Raw genomic sequence first — 20,111 nt, 5'->3', positions numbered from 1 at the left:
TTCTAAGGACAAGGCCATAACAGAAACCATCCCTGACACCTACAGCACCACACCTGCCCTAGTTCTTCACCTACCACAGCCCTGTAAGAGGAGCTACGTGAGATACTGAAGATATTCTGAATTCTGCACAGAAACAGTCAGTGCTTGACCCAGGTTAATAAGAAGTCAACCAGCCTCTCAAGTAGATATCATTTAAGGCAAGGCCTGGATTCTCTGGAAGCTCATTTTCCTTCTCTGGTCCTTTGAGTGGTGAAGAATCTAGCTCTTCCTGCTCCATCTCCTCCACCTTTATTCCATGTCCCCTGTAAAGTTTCGCAAGCCACCATCTACCTACAGTCTCCAAGGGGTACCCACTCCTACCAGTGACAAAAAGCAATCCATTCCTGCCCTTGCTATCGAGTCTCACAAGCAAGAGTTCAATGAAACCAAAGGTTGAAAAGAAATTAATTATGCTTACACCTCCCCAGAGATGGCTGACTTGCTAAGAGCCAATTCTATGTTTAGAAAGAAAAAAAAAACCAAAAAAACAAAATTCACTCCACTCATCCATCCACCCCACTTTCCAAAGTCCTTCTATTTTCTAATTGCTGGAGCTGGAACTAGCACTGGCCAAGAGGGGCATCAGATAGCCGGGGCTTGGGGGGCTGGGTAAGAGGAACATTCCTGCAGATCTGTGCATGAAACATTGTACAACTACCTTTTCTTTAGGCTATGGACACTGTAGTACAAATCAAAGAAAGCACAAATCCAAAGACGATTTGTCATTGGGTGTGTTTGCAAAGTGAAAGACCCCTTGCCACCTACTCGGTCACACTTCCACACACATGGGCCCCTCCCCTGCCGGGTCCGACACCTCAGTCTGCACCCAGCTGTTATTTTCTCCCTAGGCATATGCCACAGAGGAGTGGTTAAGTAGGGCACTTACATTTTATCACCCGCCTTCCTCTCTCTACCAAATATAACAATAATCTGTGAACTGATTTATCCATTTGTCTCCGTGGAGTTAAAGAAGGCCTCCTCCAAGTTTTCAAGGAAGGTTCACGACCACCAGTCCATGTGACATTCTTCTTCCATCCCATTTCATTATCTCTGGGTGCTGAGACAGTGGAGACCAGAAGAAGATTCTCTCAGGAAGGCAGCTTGGGAGGCAGGCTGCTTCACCATGCTGGGAGAAGCACCTCTAGTCCCTTCACGTGGTGCTTCGTAAACGCCAAAGCTGTTCTGCAACACATCAGGGCCCCTTGCTGGTTCGAGTGGTGAATAGATGATCGAGAAAACGTGTATAACTTTGACCTCTACACCAACTGAGCGAGGTAGGTGGGAAGGCTATTACCTCCACCCACCGCAGAAAGAAAAGCGAGGCTCAGAGAAGGGCAGGCACTTGCCCAAAGCTTGTGAGTGGCAGGAAAAGCTACGACTGGGTCTTCGGGCCCCTTCCCTCAAAGGAAATGCAACTTCTTCTTCTTCCACTGACACGAGGTTTGGCAACCCCCTCCCCTACTGTCTCAGGTCGCTTGTGAATTTTTCATCTGAAACTTATGCAAACTGGGCCCAACCACCCCTCTGGCTCTCGCAGCGGCCCAGGAAGCCGGGCCGAACGGGCAGGGTGGGTGAGCAGGCCTGTGCCCCCGAGAGCTCCGTGGGCTGGAGGGCAAGAGGCCCTGCTCAGGAGGACGAGCTGCGCCCCGTCCCCGCGCCCGCAATCCCAGGGACCGCGGGCCACCAGCGGGACTCCCAGGGGCTCCAGCCCGCATCGGCCGTGCGCCGCCCTCTTCGGCGTTACCAGCTCCAGCCCGCACCCGCCGACAGCCCTCCGCGCTCCCGACACCTGACAGCGGGCACCGAAGACCGCGGCCACTGCCCAGGTGCGCCGCGGGACCTGGAGCGCCGCGACGAGTTCCTTCTGCGCCTGCGCGCAGAGCATGCGCAGTGGTGGAGGCGGGGGGCCTAAGGGGGAGGACGCGATGTGGGCGGGGCTAGGGGAGCGGCGTGGGCGGGGCTAGAACCCCGCCGCAGCTGCTGCGCCGAAACCCAGCGCGCGGAGAGAGCGTTGCTAACCGCGAGGTGCCAGCTGGCGGGGCCCCGCCGGGCACTCTCCCTCTCTCGGGGCGCCCACCAACGCTTCGGGGTGCGGACCCTATTGTACGGGGACGAACGAATTCTCCGCGCGTTTCTGGCAGGATTCGCAGGGCGGGGCCGGGAGATGTGCGAGCCGTGGTGTCACCGCCTGTCTGTGACGTCACAGAACGTAGTAACCGAGATGCGGCTGCAGACGCGGCGGAGCCCTGGCGCCTCGCGCGGGAGGCCTGTGTGACGTCACACAGTGCTGTGCTAGTGCTGTGGGCGGTGGGGCGGGATGCCTTCGAGCTGGCGCTGGAGACCCCGGGATTCCAGGGGTGGGGTCGGGTGTGCTACCACCGCCGGTTCCGCGGTCTTGGAGCTGCGGTGGTGTCGGGGAGCCCTAGACCAGTCCACTGCGTTTCTCCCTTACCCAGGACCCTGTTAGCCCTGACTCCCGTGGCCAAGAGGTCTGCAGGGGAAAACGGCCCATCCTACACCCCGGACCTCTGGCTACATTCCGAAGGAGGAGGTGGAACCTTTACCTCTTACTTTGGGGAGAAGCCCCTGGGAGCCTTTCCCCAGAGTGCTACTGACCTCCCAGAGCGGGGAAAGCTTCAGGCTGCTTCCAAGGTCTCCTGCGCCTTTTACCCATGCAGCAGAGGTCCAGCCTAGTAGCCCCCCCCCCATTCCCTTGCCCCCCACAGGAACAGCTGGCCTAGCTGGCTGCCTGGGGAAGGGCCCCAGCTGGACTCTCCTCTCCCTTCCTTCACTCCCTAAAACCGACCTGAGTCACGCTGCGCACCTGAGACCAAAGAAGCTTCATGTCTGAGGACTGGGGTCAGGGGAGGAAGAGGAGGGAGAGAGATGGGATCCCGGAGGGGTGTATCAAGTTGTCCTCTTGCAGGGTGGGCAGGTAATAAAACCCACCCAAGCGTTTTGGGCATTCTCGTTGCCTGTTCTTGCTCCCCACAGAGTAGGAGCTGGAAACTGCCCCCAACCCCAACCGCATTGCCTGGGAATTGTAGCCTGTGTGGTGTCTGGGGGCCCGCAGCCCCAGCCTGCCCTTCCACTTGCTCTGCTGTTACTACACAATCTCTGAAACTACCGTCAGGGTATAGATGCGGCGAGCTGTGCTGAGAAATGGCTTCTGGGTCCACCGGGATGATCGTGAGCCACTGGTAGAGCCAAGCAAGGTGGAAACATTGTGAGTCAGTGGAGGTCTTTGGTCAGTGCCCTGCCCCACTCCCCAACGCCTCTTTGCAAACCGTGTGCTGGGAATCCATCGTCTAAGGATGCACACTTGATATTGAAAATCTCTCAATTCCAGGGCCTAGGACGGAAGGCTGGGGTTCAGGTTACCAGAGATGAGGTGGGCCAGAATGGAAAAACCTCCCCTGTGAACTTCTCGCATTTCACAGCCTTCATGAGGTCCTTGGAATGAAGCTAACTGCAGAGGCCCTAGGTGTCCTGGGGGAATGGGAGGTGGCTAACCTGCGATGGGGGGATGGAGGGCGGGGTGCAGGGGCAGGAAAGAGATCCTCAGAAAGAGCAGAGGAACTGAGGAAGGTGCTCTCTCGGGTCCTCGGAGACGCCCACAGCTTTCCGTAGAGGCTGTGTGTAACCAGACACTGTCGTTTTAGAACAGCCAGGTCCCCAGACCTCAGAGAGCTACTAAAGGAACTGATGTGGCTCCTACCATGAGCCCTAACGTAAGCCTTAAGACCTTACTATGGCCTGCGCTGGCTGGGGATAAGCCCTCGAAGCCCCCAACCCCCCCCCCCCCTCCTCCCTCTCTGAACCCAGAAATCGCGGTTCTCTGGGATCCAGACTCCGTTTCCCTTCTGGGGAGCGTCCCCCTGAGGCTGGGGGGGAGAAGGGCTGTGATCTTGCTCAACCAGCGGAGATATCCCGGCGGAGGACCGTCGAGAAGGCTTCGAGGGCACGACCGGGCATCTCGGTGAGGGGTGGGCAGGGCCTGCGGCGGAGGGTCGGTCTAGAGAGTGCATCGAGAGGAGCTGTGGGGCGGACACCGTGAGGTGCCCCGGTCCCGGGCCGCCCCTCCAGGCCTGTCCAGCAGGGGGCAGCGTGGCTCCGAAGGCGGAGGCCGGGGCTCCGCCGCGCGGGCCCCCCGAGGCCACTGGGGCGAGTTGGGCTCCGCAACCTCGCAGCTGCGAGCCCCGCGCTGGGCGGGGAGGGCCGCCCTGGGGCGGTGGGGATGGTGCGGCCCGAGGCTGGAGCCGTTCGGTACGGCCCGAGCTGGCTCGCTCAGGTCGCAGGGCCCTGCCCGGCCCCCGGGTGTCCGCGGCCGCCGGGCACACGAGCCCGAGGGGCTGCGCGCTCCGCCTGGGAAAGGCCGCGGGCGCCACCGCCTGCACCGCCCCGCGGTCGGGCCTCGGGAGCTGGGCAGCCCCGCCCCGCCCCAAGCCGGAGAGCCCCCGGCGGCCTGGCCTCTAATTGTGGGAAAACGAGACGCCCCGGGGAAGGTTCAACTTGTGGAGGGCCGACTCAGATTTCCCCTCCTAAACTTCCCGGGCCTCCCAGGGCGCCCGCCCCCGCCATTCCTCGCAAGGCTTTGCAAACTGCAGGGAATCTTCGCGGGCGTGGAGCCGTGCCCCAGCCAAAGAACTGTGCCCGGGGGGTCCTACTGGAGGGAGGGTTGTAGGTTGGGGGCTCTGGGGAGGCGGCGATGATTGTGCAGGTGCAGCCGGGTATTGGGGACCAGGGGTCAGTACTTGTCCCGAAGGACACCCCCTTCCCTCCCCCGAGCAGCTGCAGGAGGCTGGTACGGAAGCCTTTGGTTGAAGAGGTGGGTGACACTCTGTCCCTCTTAGTGGACCCTAAGCGACCCGGCATCCGGAGGCGTTGAGATTGCTCACGGCTGATGTAGTGGCCGCGGGCTTGGCCTCTTTATAAACCCCCAGCCCTGTGGAGTTGAGGCCTGGGGGCGCTGAGACCTAAGGCCGAAATGGAGGAGTGGAGTGAGAAAATAATCCCCGGACGGGAGGCGGACCCCCACTGGGAGCCAGGACGCTTCCACCAGGGATCTCAACCCCATCACCTCAATAAGGCGGGGCCGGGGAAGTGGGGCAGGTTGGAGCCCGTAGAGGAGCCTCCCTGCGTCCTGCGTTTGGGAGGGAAAATACCTAACCTACAATGCCTGTAAAATAACCGTTTATTTCATATTTTTAAAAAACTCCAGTGATAAATGTCCGTTACCGATGGTCAGCATAAAGTGCCAATCGCAATACAACGCCCTGCTCCTAGCCGGCTGCTCGCTCGTGGTGACTGGGCGGCGGAGCAGGGAAGCCGGAGGCGCCCCCCCCCCAGCCCCGGGGCCGAGGCCCCCAGGCCCCCCGGCCCCGACGGCTGCGCTGCGTGGAGCAGGGAGGGGGCGTCCGCGCCCCGCGCTCCCAGGGCTCCCAGGGCCGGGCTGCTGAAGCAGATACACGGATTACACTTTTGCAGGCTCCCGGGGGTGGGGATGGGGACGGGAGGAGGGGGTGGAAGCTGCGATCGCAGGACTTCTTTCCCGCTCCCCTCTCTCTCCGCAGGCAGAGTTACAAGCTTATATGGTCAAAGAAAAAAATAATAAAGAAAACGTATAAAATAACAATAGAAAAAGTAATACTTCTGGGAGAGGCGCCGCTGCGGCTCCGCGGAGCTTTCGTTCTTTTTTTAAATGCAGTTTCCCTTCCGCCACGTGAGTACCGCCTTTTGGCCAAGACTTTAGCCGCGTCCTGGGGGAGCCGCCTGGGCGGCTGGGGTCAGGGCTCCGGGCGGGGCTCTCGAGTTCCGCGTGCGCCCGGGACCCAAGGGACAAGTTTGGGATTGGGGAAGGTCCCGGGCACCCCTCCCGCTGCCCGCCAGAGTCGCCTTCGGCTTCTGGTCCCTCTGGAGGAGGGGGCAGCGTGACCCAGGGTCCTGGTGACCCCGAGGCTCTCTTTAGCATTTGATCTTGGAGGTTTTGAGCTCCTTCACCTGTGAGTGTAGCGTCTTGTGGACAGCGAGAGTCCTGGACTGGCAGAAACCTTTCCCACACTCTTGACACTTGAAAGGCTTCTCTTTGGAGTGAATATATCTGAAAGCAAAAACAGAGAAATTGATCTTTGCAAAATGAGGTAATGTTGTAAACAGTTACCCAAGATCCTCTCCTGCTGCAGTGGGGCACTTGCCCCCCAAAGGAAGGGGGGAGGTGGGGGGCACCGCATGTGGAGTGGGCAAAATGAGAAGTTTGTGGATAGAGTAGGGACGTGAAGGAAACCCAAAGGCAACGTCTGATCCACCGGATGCCTCAACAGGTCCAGCTTTGGCTGGTCCCTGCCTTCCCCAGGAGGGACAAGCAGAGTTTCCTTATAAGGCCTGGGTTAACAATAAAGGTGAATGAGGGAACCTAGGGGGAGGGGTAGATGATTTGCTGGAGCTGTGCTGCCCAGGCTGTCAGCCTAGCTAGCCGCATGTAGTCATTAAAATTAAAATTAAGTAAAACTAAAAAGTTAATCTCGCAGTCACACTAGTGCGTTTCAAGTGCTTGGTGGTCACATGTGAAACAGGTCCCACTTGGCCATCAAGGCAGAAACTTGTATTGGACAGCACTGCAGATGGAAGAAGGGGTGAGGAAGCTGTCTGGAGTTCACGGAGACCTGACTTAGGCTTCCCATCCTTTCTCCACCCACGCCCCAAGAACCTATCCCTGAGCCTTGTATGCCTTCTTTTGCTATGTTAGAGAATTCCCAGAAACTGATGCTTGGAGCCACAGCAGGGCTCAGGAACCACCTCATTAGGGAGGAGGATGGTGAGGACAGAGACAGATAGACAGCTGCTCTGGGAGCCACCCACAGTACCTGTGGTCCCGTAGGTGGTCTTGCCTCCGGAAGGCTTTGTGGCAGATGTCACAGGTGTAGGGCCGCTCATCGGTGTGCGTCCGCTCATGGATAAGGAGATTGTAGGACTTAGTGAAGTGACGGCCACAGAACTTGCAGACAAATTCCTTCTTGGTCTTGGAAGGCAGGCGTCCCCTCGTGGGCTTCTTTTCTGGGGATAGCTTGGTTACATCCAGGAGGGCACCCAGCCCACCAGCGGGGGAACCGGGACCCTCCCCCCGGCCAAGCTTAGATGGATCTTCTTGCGTGGCAGCCAAAGCCAGGTTGGCAAAATCAAAGCGTGGCTTGGTCTTGAGCGAGGAGGGGCCGCTGCCTCCAACAGTGATCTCGGGCTTCGGCTGGATTACGTGAGGAAACCAGGGAAAGGCAGGCAGTTGGAAGCGTGTGTCCACCAGGCTGGACACAGCGCCCGGCATTTTGGAGAAAGAGGAGCGTGGCAAGTGCACGGCAGGGTAGCCTAGCGTCCACTGGTGCAGATGCACCGCGTGCAGGGCACTGAATCCATACAGGTTGGGCAGGTGGTCCGAGGGCACCGTGGGCAGGCCGTTCACTGCCTGGAGGAAGGAGTAGTTGGTGAGCTGCAGGGATGGATGAATGGGCACTGGCGCAGGCAAGGTTTTGCTGCCCATTGTGGTAGTTGCCGGGTGTTCTCAATCTCAATCTGTAAAGAAAAAAGAAAAGAGAGGGAAGAGAAAAAGAGAAGTTCAGGGTAGGTCGCCCTTCCTCCTGAATTCCAGCCCAGCCACACCCTCTGCCTCCCCCGTGACAGATGCTGGAAGTCTAAGACCCCACTGAGGGAACCCACTGCCCTCACAGAGAAGATGGAACCCTCTCTGATGCAAGGGCTCCCTCCGAATGGCCTTGGCAGAGACACACAACTTGCCACAGAGACCAGCAGGAAACCAAATCCTGTGCAACTCAACAACTTAAGTGAGGGCCTCCAGGGTACAGAGTGCTGAGAAAGGCAGGAGCACCGGGAAACGGGTGTGTGGAAGTTCACATCCACGCCAGCCCGAGTCGACACGGAATTGCACTCCTGCAAAGAGAGCAGGAACTTGGAATTACGCTTATACATTCACGCGCAGATAAACAAACACAGAAATGCGCAACGGCAGATAAACACAGATTCGCACGTTCTGAAGCAGAGTTGGCAACAAGGTACAAAGATAAACTGAGATGATCCGTGTTGTAGTCCTAAACAAAATGCAGGAACTGGCCCGAATGTGTCCACGGGGGCGCATGTGCGTGAGCACACACACACACGGGGGATCGTGTGGAACTCAGGAAAGGCCTCACAGAGACAGCACAGCACAAACACACACACAGATCTGCGTACCTCCCGTCTCCTGTGCATTAAGCTCTACTAGCTGATCTTCAATTTGGCTTCCAGAAGCCTTGTCATCTTTCTCCTCAAAACTCTCAACTTCGATGTCAAATTTGCTTTTCTGCCTCACTGTTGGGGAGCCCTGTTGACACCACCCTCTCTGCGGCTGCTTTTGGATTGACTCCTCACCTTAGCCCCTGGGGATCCCCTTCTTTTCAGCGAGGGCATTGACACCACATTCCTTTCCTCATTCTGACATCAGCAGTCACATACAAGGGGGCTTCAGTGCCTTCCCTGCCCCATTGAAAAGAGAGCAGTGCCTTGGGGCTCTCTGGATGTTTACGCCTGCAGTGACACCTGGGCAGGTGGGCATGCCCTTGGGCAAAGCACTGAAGCTGGCCCCTCAGCTGCTTTAATCTCTGCCCCTCCAAATGCAAGGCCAGGAAGCTGAAGTGACCGGCAGACTGGCATCTCCTGGCCTGCTTGGTCAGGGTCACCAGCCTCCATGGACAGATCTGGGCTCTGCAGAGAGAACTTTCATCTCCGAGCCTCCCAGACTGTCCTAATTAAAGCCAAATTGAAGATCAGTCTGTCCCGTGGAGGCAAGAACGGAGAAGGAAAGTAGAGAGTTCACGGGGGCCGTGGGAGGCTCAGGTGCTGAAGGCTGACAGCTTCCCTAGCCTAGCTTGCCCTCAGCCCTGGGCCACAAGGCCCAGTCAGACTCTGCAGCCTTTCACTGCAGCAGAGCTTTCCATGGAGGAGTGCCCTGTCCGGTCAGGAAGGAGTAAGGGCAATCCTGACCCAGAAACGCTTTCCCTGGGAAGCTGGCAGAGAGGTCACGGGCTGAATAGTGGGTGGTAGGGAAAGAGGCCCTGCTGGGAGTGGAAGGTGCAGAACAAGGAGAGCCTGCAGAAAAGTCCCGAGGCGGGTTACTTCGCAATCATCTGAAAACCGAGCGTCAAGGAAGCAATGAATTCAGCCTCCGGGCTAGGGGGAGGCACAACTCTGCGGTGACCTTGCCTCTGGAGCTGGAGCCTGAGTGCCCACCCCGGTGGAAGAGCCAGGGCCTCCGTACCAGTCTTCTCTCCTGCTGGGATCACTGGTGGCCCGGTGATCCTAGAGCCCCAAGATCATCCTAGAGCGCTAAGACAGGGCGAAGTAAAAATAGGAATTGGGCCCCAGGGAAAGCAGGGGCCCTTTGGGGTTGGGGGGAGGGAGAAGGAGAAAGAGAAGACTCTCCAACTTCAAAGGTTGGCCCAGATTTAGGCGAGGTGAGCGCTCTTTGATTTGCTGTCACCTCTTCTTCCCCCTCCAGGCACAGGAAATCAGATCCTTATCTCTGGCTCCCCGGGGTGCGCCGGGCGCCACCAGGGCCTCAACTTGCTCCTCTCGGGTCTCGGCCTATCCCAGGCCCCGCCAGCGGCGGCGGCGGCAGGGCTCTGGGCTGCACAAGGGCCTGAGCCCGCGGTGCCCCGGTGGGGAACCCACCAACGTCGGGTACTAACCTGGCTTTTCCTCGCCTATCCCCCGAGCCTAGAAGGCCTTGGGCTCCATAGGGGGAGGGGGCATTTGCAGCCATCACTGCTCTTGGGAGCCAACCTTTCCGGGCTATATGCCCGATCTTGTTTCCCCCAACACTCAATTTATTTTCTTCAGCAGCGCAGCCAGTTTCTTATTTTCTGCCGCATTCCGAGGCCAGGGCTCCCCAGGCTCTCGCCAACGACTTTCCCGGGGACGAAATTCGTTCGAAACGTGGCTCCTTACACTAGTACCAAGAATGGGCCAAATGCACGATCCGGTTTCAGGCGGTCAGCTAAGAGAAAAACACAGTCTCACACTCGCCCCTCCAGCTGGAGAGGATGGACAAACTCTAGCCCCTCCTGGTCCGGTTGCCCTGACCCCGGAGCCCTTGTGCGAACGCTTTAGATTTTTAAACACGAGGGAAAACACCTCTTCTGGGGCCAGGCACCCACTTGGCAAGGAGCTTGAGCCTCGGGACCTGGGAGGTGACGGGGAGAGATCCCGACTACAGGCAGGCAAAGCCATTCGCGCTTCCAAGCCCGGGTCCGCTGCGCAGCGCCGGCGCTGCTTCCCTGGCGCGGTGGAGCGCCAACCTCAGGTCTTCAGCCAGCCCTGTGCCGGGCATTAATGAAGTGTGCAGAGTCTATTAAAGTGGTTTATTCGGGGCTAATTGAGCGTGAGCGAGTTAACTGCTTGCATTAATGAGGACGGAGAGAGCTCCCCGAGCTTGCGCCTGAAGGAGCCCAGCAGCAGCCCCAGAAAATCATCCTTGACATCGAATCCCCAACACGCGTGGTGACAGGCGTCCAGACCCCTGGCTGGGGGACTAACCACCGCCAGATACTTCTGTGGGTTCTCCCAACAAACGAGATCGAACGAACCCCTCGGCTAGGCGGCCATCCCGCCGCATTTAAACGCCCGCTGTGTCCTTAGCGATCTGTTTCCCAATCTTAATGAAAGCGCAATTACTTCGGGCAGCCCAGGATAGGACATCACCCACCGGTGGTCCCCTGTCCCTGTCAGCCCTTCTCCTCTCTGGGAGGTGGTGAATCTGGGAGACTAACCAGCTTTGCACGTGGTTTCTGTTCCCAAAGGCCAGCGCGCAGCCCAGGGTCCCCTTGAAATTTACCAAATTGTGGCAACAAAGAAACCCTCGGAGCCACTTTGCACTCTGAGAGGCTACCCCGCTACTGCCCGTGCTGCTGCTGCTGGAAAACCACTGGATGTGGGTTTTCATTCTTCCCATCAGAGCCATTTCGGGAAAGAAATCAGTTCCGCGGGCAGCCCCTCGCCTCTTTCCCTCTCCCCTCCGACCTCCCCTGTTTCTCCCGAAGGCTGAATTCGGGGACAGACAGGGGAGGAAACGAATTCTTCGCTTATAAGCCCCAAACCCGAGACCCTCACGGCACCCATAGCGCTTCCGCTGCTCGGGCGTGGGGTCTCCAATTGGGAAGTAGCGTTCGCGCCCCCTGCGCGGGGCCTTGCACCGAGACGGGTCGCGGGTTACTCCCCAAGGCCTTGGCCACACAGAGCAATCATCCTACAGAGAACACCCCGAAGTCGGAGCACAAGTGCGAGGCGGGGTCAGGCTCGCGTCCCCGCGCTCCGGGTCCAGCCCGCCTGATACCTGAGCGCAACTCCGCAAAAAAAAAAACAAAAAACAAAAAACAAAAACAAAAAAAGCAAAAACAAAACCAACGTGCACGAGCAGCGCGACCTGGCTGAGGCATGCACCTGTCCCTGCGCCGTCGGCTGCGGCCGTGGCCATCCCTCCGCTCCCTTTTCCTTCTTCGTCAGCTAAAGTAGGTCAGACGGAGCTAGCCGTGCGTCTCGGGAAAGTTAGTGCTCGGGGAAGTTTCTTCGGTTTCTTAGAGGGGGGCCCACGGGCTGGCCTCCGAGGTCCGCGGGCATCTCGCCCGGGTGTCTGGGAGCCCCGGGGCAGCAGGGAGGCCCGCCCCCTCAGTCCCCGGAGGTCACAAGCCGGAGACCCCGCGCGGAAGTCCCTGCGCCCGCACCCCAACCCCCCTGGGCTGCAGCTGCTCTCACTTTCACAAAGGTCCTGCAGCCTACGTCTGGCAGGAGGAGCTTCCTTCTGGGGCACACAGAGAGGAGACACCCGCCGCACGGTGACAGGGGACCCGGGGTGCCGCGCGCACCCCCCTCGCCGAACAGGGGCTCCCGGGGCTGCAGTTACCTCGTTCCGCGGCGGTCCCGGGCTGAGGGCGTCTCCGGGGCTCCGCTGCGGGGGACCCGGGAAGCCAGAGGCGCTGGATTCCACAGGCACCCCCGGAGCTCTAGAGTCCCGGCCCCGCTCCGGCTGCGGGGACTCTGCGGGGACTCGGAGCGCCCGACGCGCGGGAGCGCTCGACTGCCCCGGAGGCCTGCCCTTCGGGGGGTGATGAGCCCAGCTCGCGGCTCCCCGGTTGGGTCTGAACCGGGAGCGGCTGAGAACTTGCTGGGGAGAGACCGAGCTCCGACTCACTCATCCCTTAGCACCGAGCCGCCTACTTATTTTAATCCACCACCCTCCTCCCTCCCTCCCCCTCTCCCTCCCTCCCTCCTCCCCTTGCCTCAGGATTCCTCCCCTCCCTCCCCTGTCCCCCAACCCTGCCCCGCGCCTGCGCACTGACAGACAAAGTTTTGCTGACCCGGGCAGCAGACTTTGGCAGCTGCGCTCACTTCGCCCCGGCCTCCCCGGACCTGCGTCCCCCGCCCTTCAGTCCCGTGCGACCCCTTCTGCACTGTTGGGCCCCCGAGGGCACCCCTGGGGTGCTAGAGGCAACAGCCTCAAGCAGAGGAGAGCGGGCTGAAACTGCACATTCCGGGGTCCTATTCCTGCGCGCCTGGGACAGAAGCCTGTGCACGGGGGCCGGGGGGAGCGGGGCGGGTACACCAGGATCCCCGAGGCGTAGCTTGGACTCCAGCGCTCTTCCGCCCGGGCAGAGTCCCTTTCTCCCAGAATCCCTCCCCAGAGGCGTAGGGCCCTGGGTATCCAGCAGTCCCTGGACTTCCAGTGCTCACCTCCAGGGCAGCAGCCCAGACCCCAATGCCTAGGGCTGACCTCAGACCCCGGATTATGGAGGTCGGTGGAAAGATCGGAGGTGGTGGAGGTCAAAAGAGTTATTGTCCTAGGATCCAAACTCCTCTGGGATCCCACCCTAACACACAGTTGCACCCTCCAATCTTGTATTCACTTGTTTTGGGAGGGTAGGTTGGGAGTTTGGAGAGCAAGCTGCAAATTTCCTCAGCTCCAGGACCTCTGAGCCCAAGGAGATGGTTCAGGTGGCACTTGGGACCTAAGGAGAGGTTAGGGTTCCGGCTGCAAGAAATACGGTCTTCACTGCTTCTGCCTTAGAGAGAGTACCAATACCTTACTGACTGCTGGGCTCTGGGAACTGACCTCTAGCTGACCCCAGCCCTGACCTCTCCCTGCCACCTCTCTGGAATACCCAGACCTGGATTCAGGAGGAGGCAAAGGTTTCCCAGGACTTGGGTGGGTCCAGATTTATACCACTGCAGTTCCAGGGTTTGCCCAGGGTTGCTGCTGAGTGACCCACCCAACCCTTGGGGCTGAGTCCTGGTCTCAGTAGGTCTCTAGCATATTAGGACCACATCCTCTGGGGAGGAAACAGTGCTATGTCCACCTTCACTCTGATCACTCTGTTGTCATTCTCTGACCTAGGGAAATGACAGTGGAAATGTGCTCCCCACCCCCCAAACACAGTTGAAGAAGACCCTTGTCTTATTTATCCACAAGCCTTTAGGAGAGAACCTGGCCTCCAGCCCCCACTTGGGGTGGGGAGGAGGAAGATGGGGTGCAGTATTTACCCCAAGGGACGGCCCCCAACCCCTGCCACAGGTTAGTGCTGGAGTCAGGGACCCACATAAGTTTGCCTGCGCAGTCTGGAATCCTAGCAGCTGCCAGCATGAGGCGACATTCTGGCCAGGGAGAGGCCCCTTGGGAACAGCAAGGAGCTGAGATCACTCTCTTCCCTGAGATTCCAAGGCAGCAAGTTCCAAGAGCAGGGGAAGGCCTGGAAGAAAAGTCCAGCAGGGCATTCCTGGATTGTACTCGCTTCTACCTTGGTCCAGGGAATTTGCCTTTACCAGTCTCAGGCTTGCCTAGGAGTCAAAGCTAAGGAACCTCCATTAGCAGCCAGGAAAGCATCTAAGAGGGGCCCCCACAGTTGGCCCTGTGGCTGTCTGGATTGCTTAGGAAATGTTGACTCAGGACAATCAGGGGGGATGGAGCCCTGAGGTATAACAAACCCTATCTCCTGCTCAGAACACAGAACTGTGTTTCCTCCATCTTTCCACCTGCCATTTTCTTCTGAATCAGTGTCCCTGGCCAACATGCTTCAAGGATGTGTAGAAATCATCTCCAGGTAGTAGGATCCCTAAAGAGCTCGTGGAGAGAGTCTTCAAGGATTCCAAAGAAAGGACCCAACCCACAACTGGGTTGTTTAATGCCACTTTTGCCAGGGTATCTAGAAAACGGATTTGGACTCAGGCAAAATCTTGGAATTTAGCGGGTGTAGGGCAAGATGGGGATGCAAGGCTGGAGCTGGCTCTTCGTGGCCTAGCATCTAGGGCTTTGCCTCCCAAAGGAGTTCTGGCTACCTCCCCTGGAGCTGATCTGCAAGGTAGGACCAGACACGGTGAGAGATGTGGGACTCTGACACAGCTGAGGCATAGAGGTGCCTGTTTCAGATACAGGGCTTGGAAGATGTTCCTTCTAGGTCTTACTCTGACAATGAACAACCCCAGAAACCTCAGAAATGAAATGAAAGATTTGCTGGTTTCTGAAAAGTCCTCTACCTCAATCTGAGCTCCCAAAGGGGTGACCCACACACCGCGGCCTCAGTTTCCACTGGAAGCCAGCCAGGTTCTGGTTCTCTCTGAGGAGGACAAGCAGAAGCAGCCCAGAAAGCTAAGATCTCCTCTGCCCTCCGTTCAATGGGGAACAGCCAAGGATCCCCCTCCCCCGCCTATTTAAGAGAAACTGCTCTGCCTAAAGCAGGTCTCAGAGCTACTCCTGGACTCTGCCTCGGCTGGATTGAGGAGGGCAGGACCCAGGACACCACCTGGGGTGGTGGGGCTTCCAGGTTAGTTTTTAGGGAAGTCAGATTCATTTAGGACTTGCAAGAACATCACGTTTGCAATTTAGTAAACTTCCTTGGTAGCCAGAACCTAACCGCTCTATGGCCCCCGAGCCCACTGCAGGTGATGAAACTCCTGTCTGGACACTCACCCTTTTCCCAGTGGCCAACGCACCCTGCCACCCGCGGCTGCAGCTTCGGCTCACTTGGAGCCTGCGGGCTTCCCCGGCAACCACACCCGCAAAAGTTGGCCAGGCTCCCTCTGGCTCTCCTGCCCCCACCGCCAGCAGGGTGGAACCGCGGGTGCCCAAGGGGTCCCAGACTCGGCTGGAAGTGAGCGTCCTTGGGAAAACATCCCCACACCAGCCACCAGGCCTACAGGTCCGGGGTACACCCTGCCAGTGCAGGTAGGGTCCAGCAGAGATCAGTACCCCGGGGCCGCGGAGCCACCTGGTCTTTGACGGTTTGCACCCAGTCCCTCAGCGAGCCCTTGCTGCCACCTTTTCTGCGCACGCTTGGGGTTGTGACAGCTTCCCTTGGTCTCCCTGTCCTAACCCCAGCTCCTCTTCCAACCCCTGCTTACTGGGAAGGAAAGAGCCCCAGTCCGTCTTCGGGAGTGAAAATTGAACAGCTTCCAGAAAATTCATCAGAACGTGGCCTCTATCGCTCCGGGGTGTTTTGGATTCTAAAAAAAAAAAAAAAATGAACCCCACTTCTTCCTACCCCCAGCCACACACACACACACACACAAATACTTTATTTTTAAAAATGGAATTTACTTATTAGCACTTGTGAGTTTTCACTTTCAGTGCAAGCTTCCCCGTACTGCTTTGTGAACAACTGGGGCTCTGCTCGTTTGACCCCCCTTTACGCATGTACAGAGCTTTCAAATAACCCAGAGATTTAGGTATCCCTCTGTAATCATTTAGATGATGGATTGTAATGGTTCAACAGTTCCTCTGGAACCATTACGATCAATCAGGTCAAAACTCAGCTTGGGTGGGGGGTAGTTTTTAAGCAGGGGAGGTAGGTAACATGACATCCACACACACTTGTACAGATAACACGCTCTGATAACGTACAAACAACTCCAGGGTCTTAGGAGAATAGATCCCAGGTGAACCTAAAGGCCGGTGTTTATTGTGACAGCGACAGGCAAGTTACAGTATCAAAACTGAAAGGGAAAGTGAACTGTTTTTCCAGGCAGTTCCCGTTTCGTAAGTTCTTTAGAAGTCTCTAAGTATCTTGTAACTATTTGTCACCTCAATAAACCTGACAATGCACATATGCATGTAGCTCCCCTTGCTTTGTCAGAAGAGTACGTGTGAAGCCCGAATATTCGTGTGAAACTGCACGACCCCTGAGCATGCTACCATCCGTAAAGTGAAATGATGATGCCTTCCAGTGTGAGGAGCAAGTGTAAAATGTGCATAAAAGGTATAGTGAGGTTTTTTTTTTGCTTTTCGCACAAACATGAGTCGCCGGAATTATTTTAGACACTCACCAAAATCTCCGTTCCGAGACTACTCCACTTTTCCTCGTGTGCAAAGGTGGAAATTAATGCATTAGAAACCAAGCGGGGTCTAATCAAACGGAGGGTGGTGGAGAAAAGTCATTTTAACTGAATTGTGCGTAGTCGGGGTGAAACCCCGCGGGTTAGAGTTGCCTTCGCACGCCCGCGGCGCTGCGTCTTTAACGGGCTACACCGGCGGTGGCGCTGGAGGAATCAGCGTTCGCGGTAATTAAACGTTTCCAGACACTGGAGGGTTATTAATCTGCGTTGCGATTTCCTGCGAAGGGACTCGGCGGGTCTGGCCGCGAGGTTTCACCAGGATTCGGGGAGCCAATCCTAAAGAAAACGCGCCACCTGCTGGCGGCCAGGTGGCATCTCCCGGGGCCCCCTCCTCCCAAACTCTCCAATCCACTTCTCTCTACTTCATCTTACCTGCAAGTGGGTTTCTGCCCCTTCCATTTTCTCCCGTGAGTTACCGAAATCCGCCTTCCCTCTTGCGCTTCCAAGGAACAAACAAAAGAGGAATTCCCTGTCACCGCGGGGGTTTCTGGTTTTCCCTGCTCCCAAACCAGATTTGTGAGTTTTTGTTTTGTTTAGTTTTTAAATAATCCGAAATCCTTGGCAATTATCTACCACCATTAGTTTCTGGTCCTGGGGAAAAACAATGAGCCAGGATCTGTGGAACTTTTCTGCACTCTGCAAGCTGGGTTATTAGCCTGCCTTCCAGGTAGCTCCTAGGTTGCCTGCCAGGTGAGGAGAGGAGGATGGGGTGCGCCCTGCCCTCCAGCTCAGGGCTGGTCAATAAGTACTGGGTCCCTCTGAGGATTCGGATTCTGGCTTCCTGAAGAACCATAGCAATGAAGAGAGGGAGGCTGCTTCCGTGAATGGGGTTTCCTTGAAACATGTGATGAGAATCCAGGTCTTTTGTTGCTCACTTTCCATCCGAATTCCCTCACAGAATATTATAACTGGACCCTCTCTTTTCCTTGGCATCAAAGCTGGTTTGATCCATTTACAGACTGCAGCACGATTACCACCGTAGCTCGAACACTTCTGTCACTTCATATAATCACCATTACTTGGGTGATGAGAACACTTACTTAGGAGCTAGTCTCCTAGCAACTTTGAAGTTTGTAATGCGGTGTCGTTGGCATATAATCACTATATTGTGTCTTAACTCTCCAGAGCTTACACTAGCTGCAAGTTTGTACCCTTAGACAACATCTCCCCAATTCTCTCACCCCCAGCCCCCGGTAACCATCATTCTACTCTCTGTGTTATGAGCTCAACAAAGCTGCACCCTTGAGGCTTTCCTTCCTTGTCATCAAAGCTCCAGCTTTTCAGATAGGGACCAAAAGAGAGACATCTTCAGGATAGACCCGTTATTGTGCTCTTCCGTCTGGTCTCTCCTCCAGAAGAAGAGAGAGTCTAGAGGATCCTTGGTTGCTTTAGCTGTGCAGTTTTTGCAGGCCTCTGGCCACCTCACTTACACTTGAGAACCAATGCAGAGAAAACAAGTTAGGGACTAAAAGAAAGGCAGGTTCCCTGCCTCTGCCCCAGACTGTTAGAAGAAGGCTCACTTGCCTACCACCCGTCACTCTCTTTGCTCCAATAAGAGGTAGGGTCTCCCAGTTCCTCATCCTGAGCTTCCGGGGGCGGGGGGGGGGGGGCAGGAAGGAGACCCAACTCAGACATTCCACAGAACTCCCAAGGCTGCCAATGCCAACCCTCCAAAGGTGATGTGACACTGTGGGATGCCTCAGCTTTATTCATGAATAATGGTATTCACCAGGTAGAAGGAGATCAGGGGCTTCTGCCTCTTTCGTGTTTATGGCAGGAGGGCTTCCAGAGTACAGAATGTCACACTGAAGTAGTGCTGAGTCCCCAAAGTGGTGGCCCAACTGGGAGAGAAGTGATTGCCCTAGGAAGTTGAAAAGCATCTGGATGAAGCTCTAATAAGTGGCCATCCTCCTCCACCTGGATTGACTGAAACCCAAGTACCAGCTTTAGGGAGGGGGCTGGGGAAGAGATGGAACTGAGAATGTTCCAGAATACTGGCCCCTTGAGCAAATCCAGAGTGACCAGCAAGCTGTGAGAGGACTACCCCCTATTTTAGAAGAACCCTTATTTCTCTGATTCCTATGAAATCAGACTTCATCGGAGGGGAACAAGTAATATTTGTGGATCAGAGCCACATTACAGAGTAGTGCAATATCTGCACAGAGCAGGAAACCACACCCCCTATTTTAGCCAACCACAAGGGCCAGGAGCCCTTCCTTAAAGGTCACAGCCTGAGGTTGGTGTGGAGACTTATAGTGCCAGTTCCCACCGTAGCTCCCTTTATTCCCAGGTGACTCCAGGCAAACCCACTTGCGATCATGCTTCTCATTCCCTACATCCAAGCCTTTGCTCCAAAGATAAAACATCTGCTGAAACACTTTGAACAAATCCAAAATATGAAAAAAGGAAATATATTAGCATATGATTTTTCACTTCAAAATGACTAATGGTCCGGTTCCTTTGGTATATTAGGTGTTAGTTTTCGTATCACATGTCAACAATAAAGAAATGGGGAGAAAATTCAAAACTTAAGTGTTGTTATCAATGTATTCCAGATAAAGAAATTTCAGGAATCATGACTTGGTCTGGCAAAACTCCAGACTGTAAGAAACATTTCAAAAGATTTATCTTAAAAAAAGAAAAAAAAAAGGGGGATAAACCATGTATTGTAGTGGGGTTTGTTCTTTCTTAATTTTCTGAGAAGCTATGAGCTTCCGGGGGGGGGGGGGAGCTGTGAACACCCCCTATGATTGGAAAAGGCTTGGTTCTCAATTCTAATGTCCTGCATGGGCAACAAAGTGACCACAGCAGGAGGCTTGACACAAGGCACTTGAGTCTTAGTTAACTTAATATAAAACCCACCCACTGAGGAAAGGCAGGATGAGCAAATGTCACCTGGCTCCATTTAGGAGCTGGCCAGTGAGCTAATTCCTGCTGGGGGTGGTGACCAACAGTTAACATGTCACTGGTTTCACAAGGTGCTTTTCAAAATCCTGTGGCACACAGTCACACCCATAGATTTTCCATGATGAAGATCCCTGGGTCCCATCCTTGAGTTTCTGATTTAGGAGGCTTGCAATGGGCCCTGAGTGTCTGCATGTCAAAATGAAAGAAGAGCATTAAAAAACTCCTGTTGGCTAGACCCTGATGTCCTGATCCCAAGTAACACAGCAAATGTGTTATCATCCATAGATGATTTGGATGTTGGTGGTCTTTCGAGCACATACATACTGAGAGCCATTGGTAAAATAGGACTCTGGCCCCTGATATATAGGCCTGGCTAAGGAGAATTTCAAGGATTGAAAAGTTAACCAGAGTCAAAGAAGTGGCTCTTTATTGAAGCACTTGAGTAGGTGTGTCTTTTTGTAAGCACCCTTTTCTTTTCTTCTTTATTTAAAGATTTATTTATTCATGAGAGACACAGAGAGAGAAAGAGGCATAGAGGGAGAACCAGGCTTTCTGCAGGGAGCCTGATGCAGAACTTGATCCCAGGATCCTGGGATCATGCCCTGAACTGAAGGCAGATGCTCAATCACAGAGCCACCCAGGTGCCCCAGCACCCTTTTATTTACCTGCAAGAGAAGAAAGTTGTACCTGATAATTTACAAAAACCTACTCAGTTCCTCAATTTTAAGATTCCTCTTGGTGCATGC

The 20,111-nt window shown here is 55.8% G+C and overlaps 1 protein-coding gene across 1 annotated transcript; it reads right to left on the bottom strand.

Moving 5' to 3' along the window:
- Positions 1-5,215: 5,215 nt before the first annotated feature.
- Positions 5,216-12,292, bottom strand: OSR1 (odd-skipped related transcription factor 1). Its single transcript, XM_026014954.2, has 3 exons — positions 11,981-12,292; positions 6,903-7,602; positions 5,216-6,139 (listed from the first exon to the last, which is right to left on the bottom strand). Exons 2-3 carry the CDS (start codon positions 7,568-7,570, stop codon positions 6,004-6,006), a joined length of 804 nt encoding a protein of 267 aa, XP_025870739.2. The 5' UTR covers positions 7,571-7,602; positions 11,981-12,292; the 3' UTR covers positions 5,216-6,003.
- Positions 12,293-20,111: the final 7,819 nt, after the last annotated feature.

Source organism: Vulpes vulpes, chromosome 8, assembly GCF_048418805.1.
Source record: "Vulpes vulpes isolate BD-2025 chromosome 8, VulVul3, whole genome shotgun sequence".
Taxonomy (NCBI): Eukaryota; Metazoa; Chordata; class Mammalia; order Carnivora; family Canidae; genus Vulpes; species Vulpes vulpes.
This window is presented reverse-complemented; position numbering and strand designations above follow the sequence as displayed.

What these genes read in the sequence shown, in the direction of transcription:
- OSR1 (XM_026014954.2), bottom strand. Translation starts at nt 7,570, where the DNA reads ATGGGCAGCAAAACCTTGCCTGCGCCAGTGCCCATTCATCCATCCCTG. An exon ending in GACCACCTACGGGACCACAG is followed by an intron (nt 6,140 to 6,902) that starts GTACTGTGGGTG and finishes TTTTGCTTTCAG; the next exon opens with ATATATTCACTCCAAAGAGA.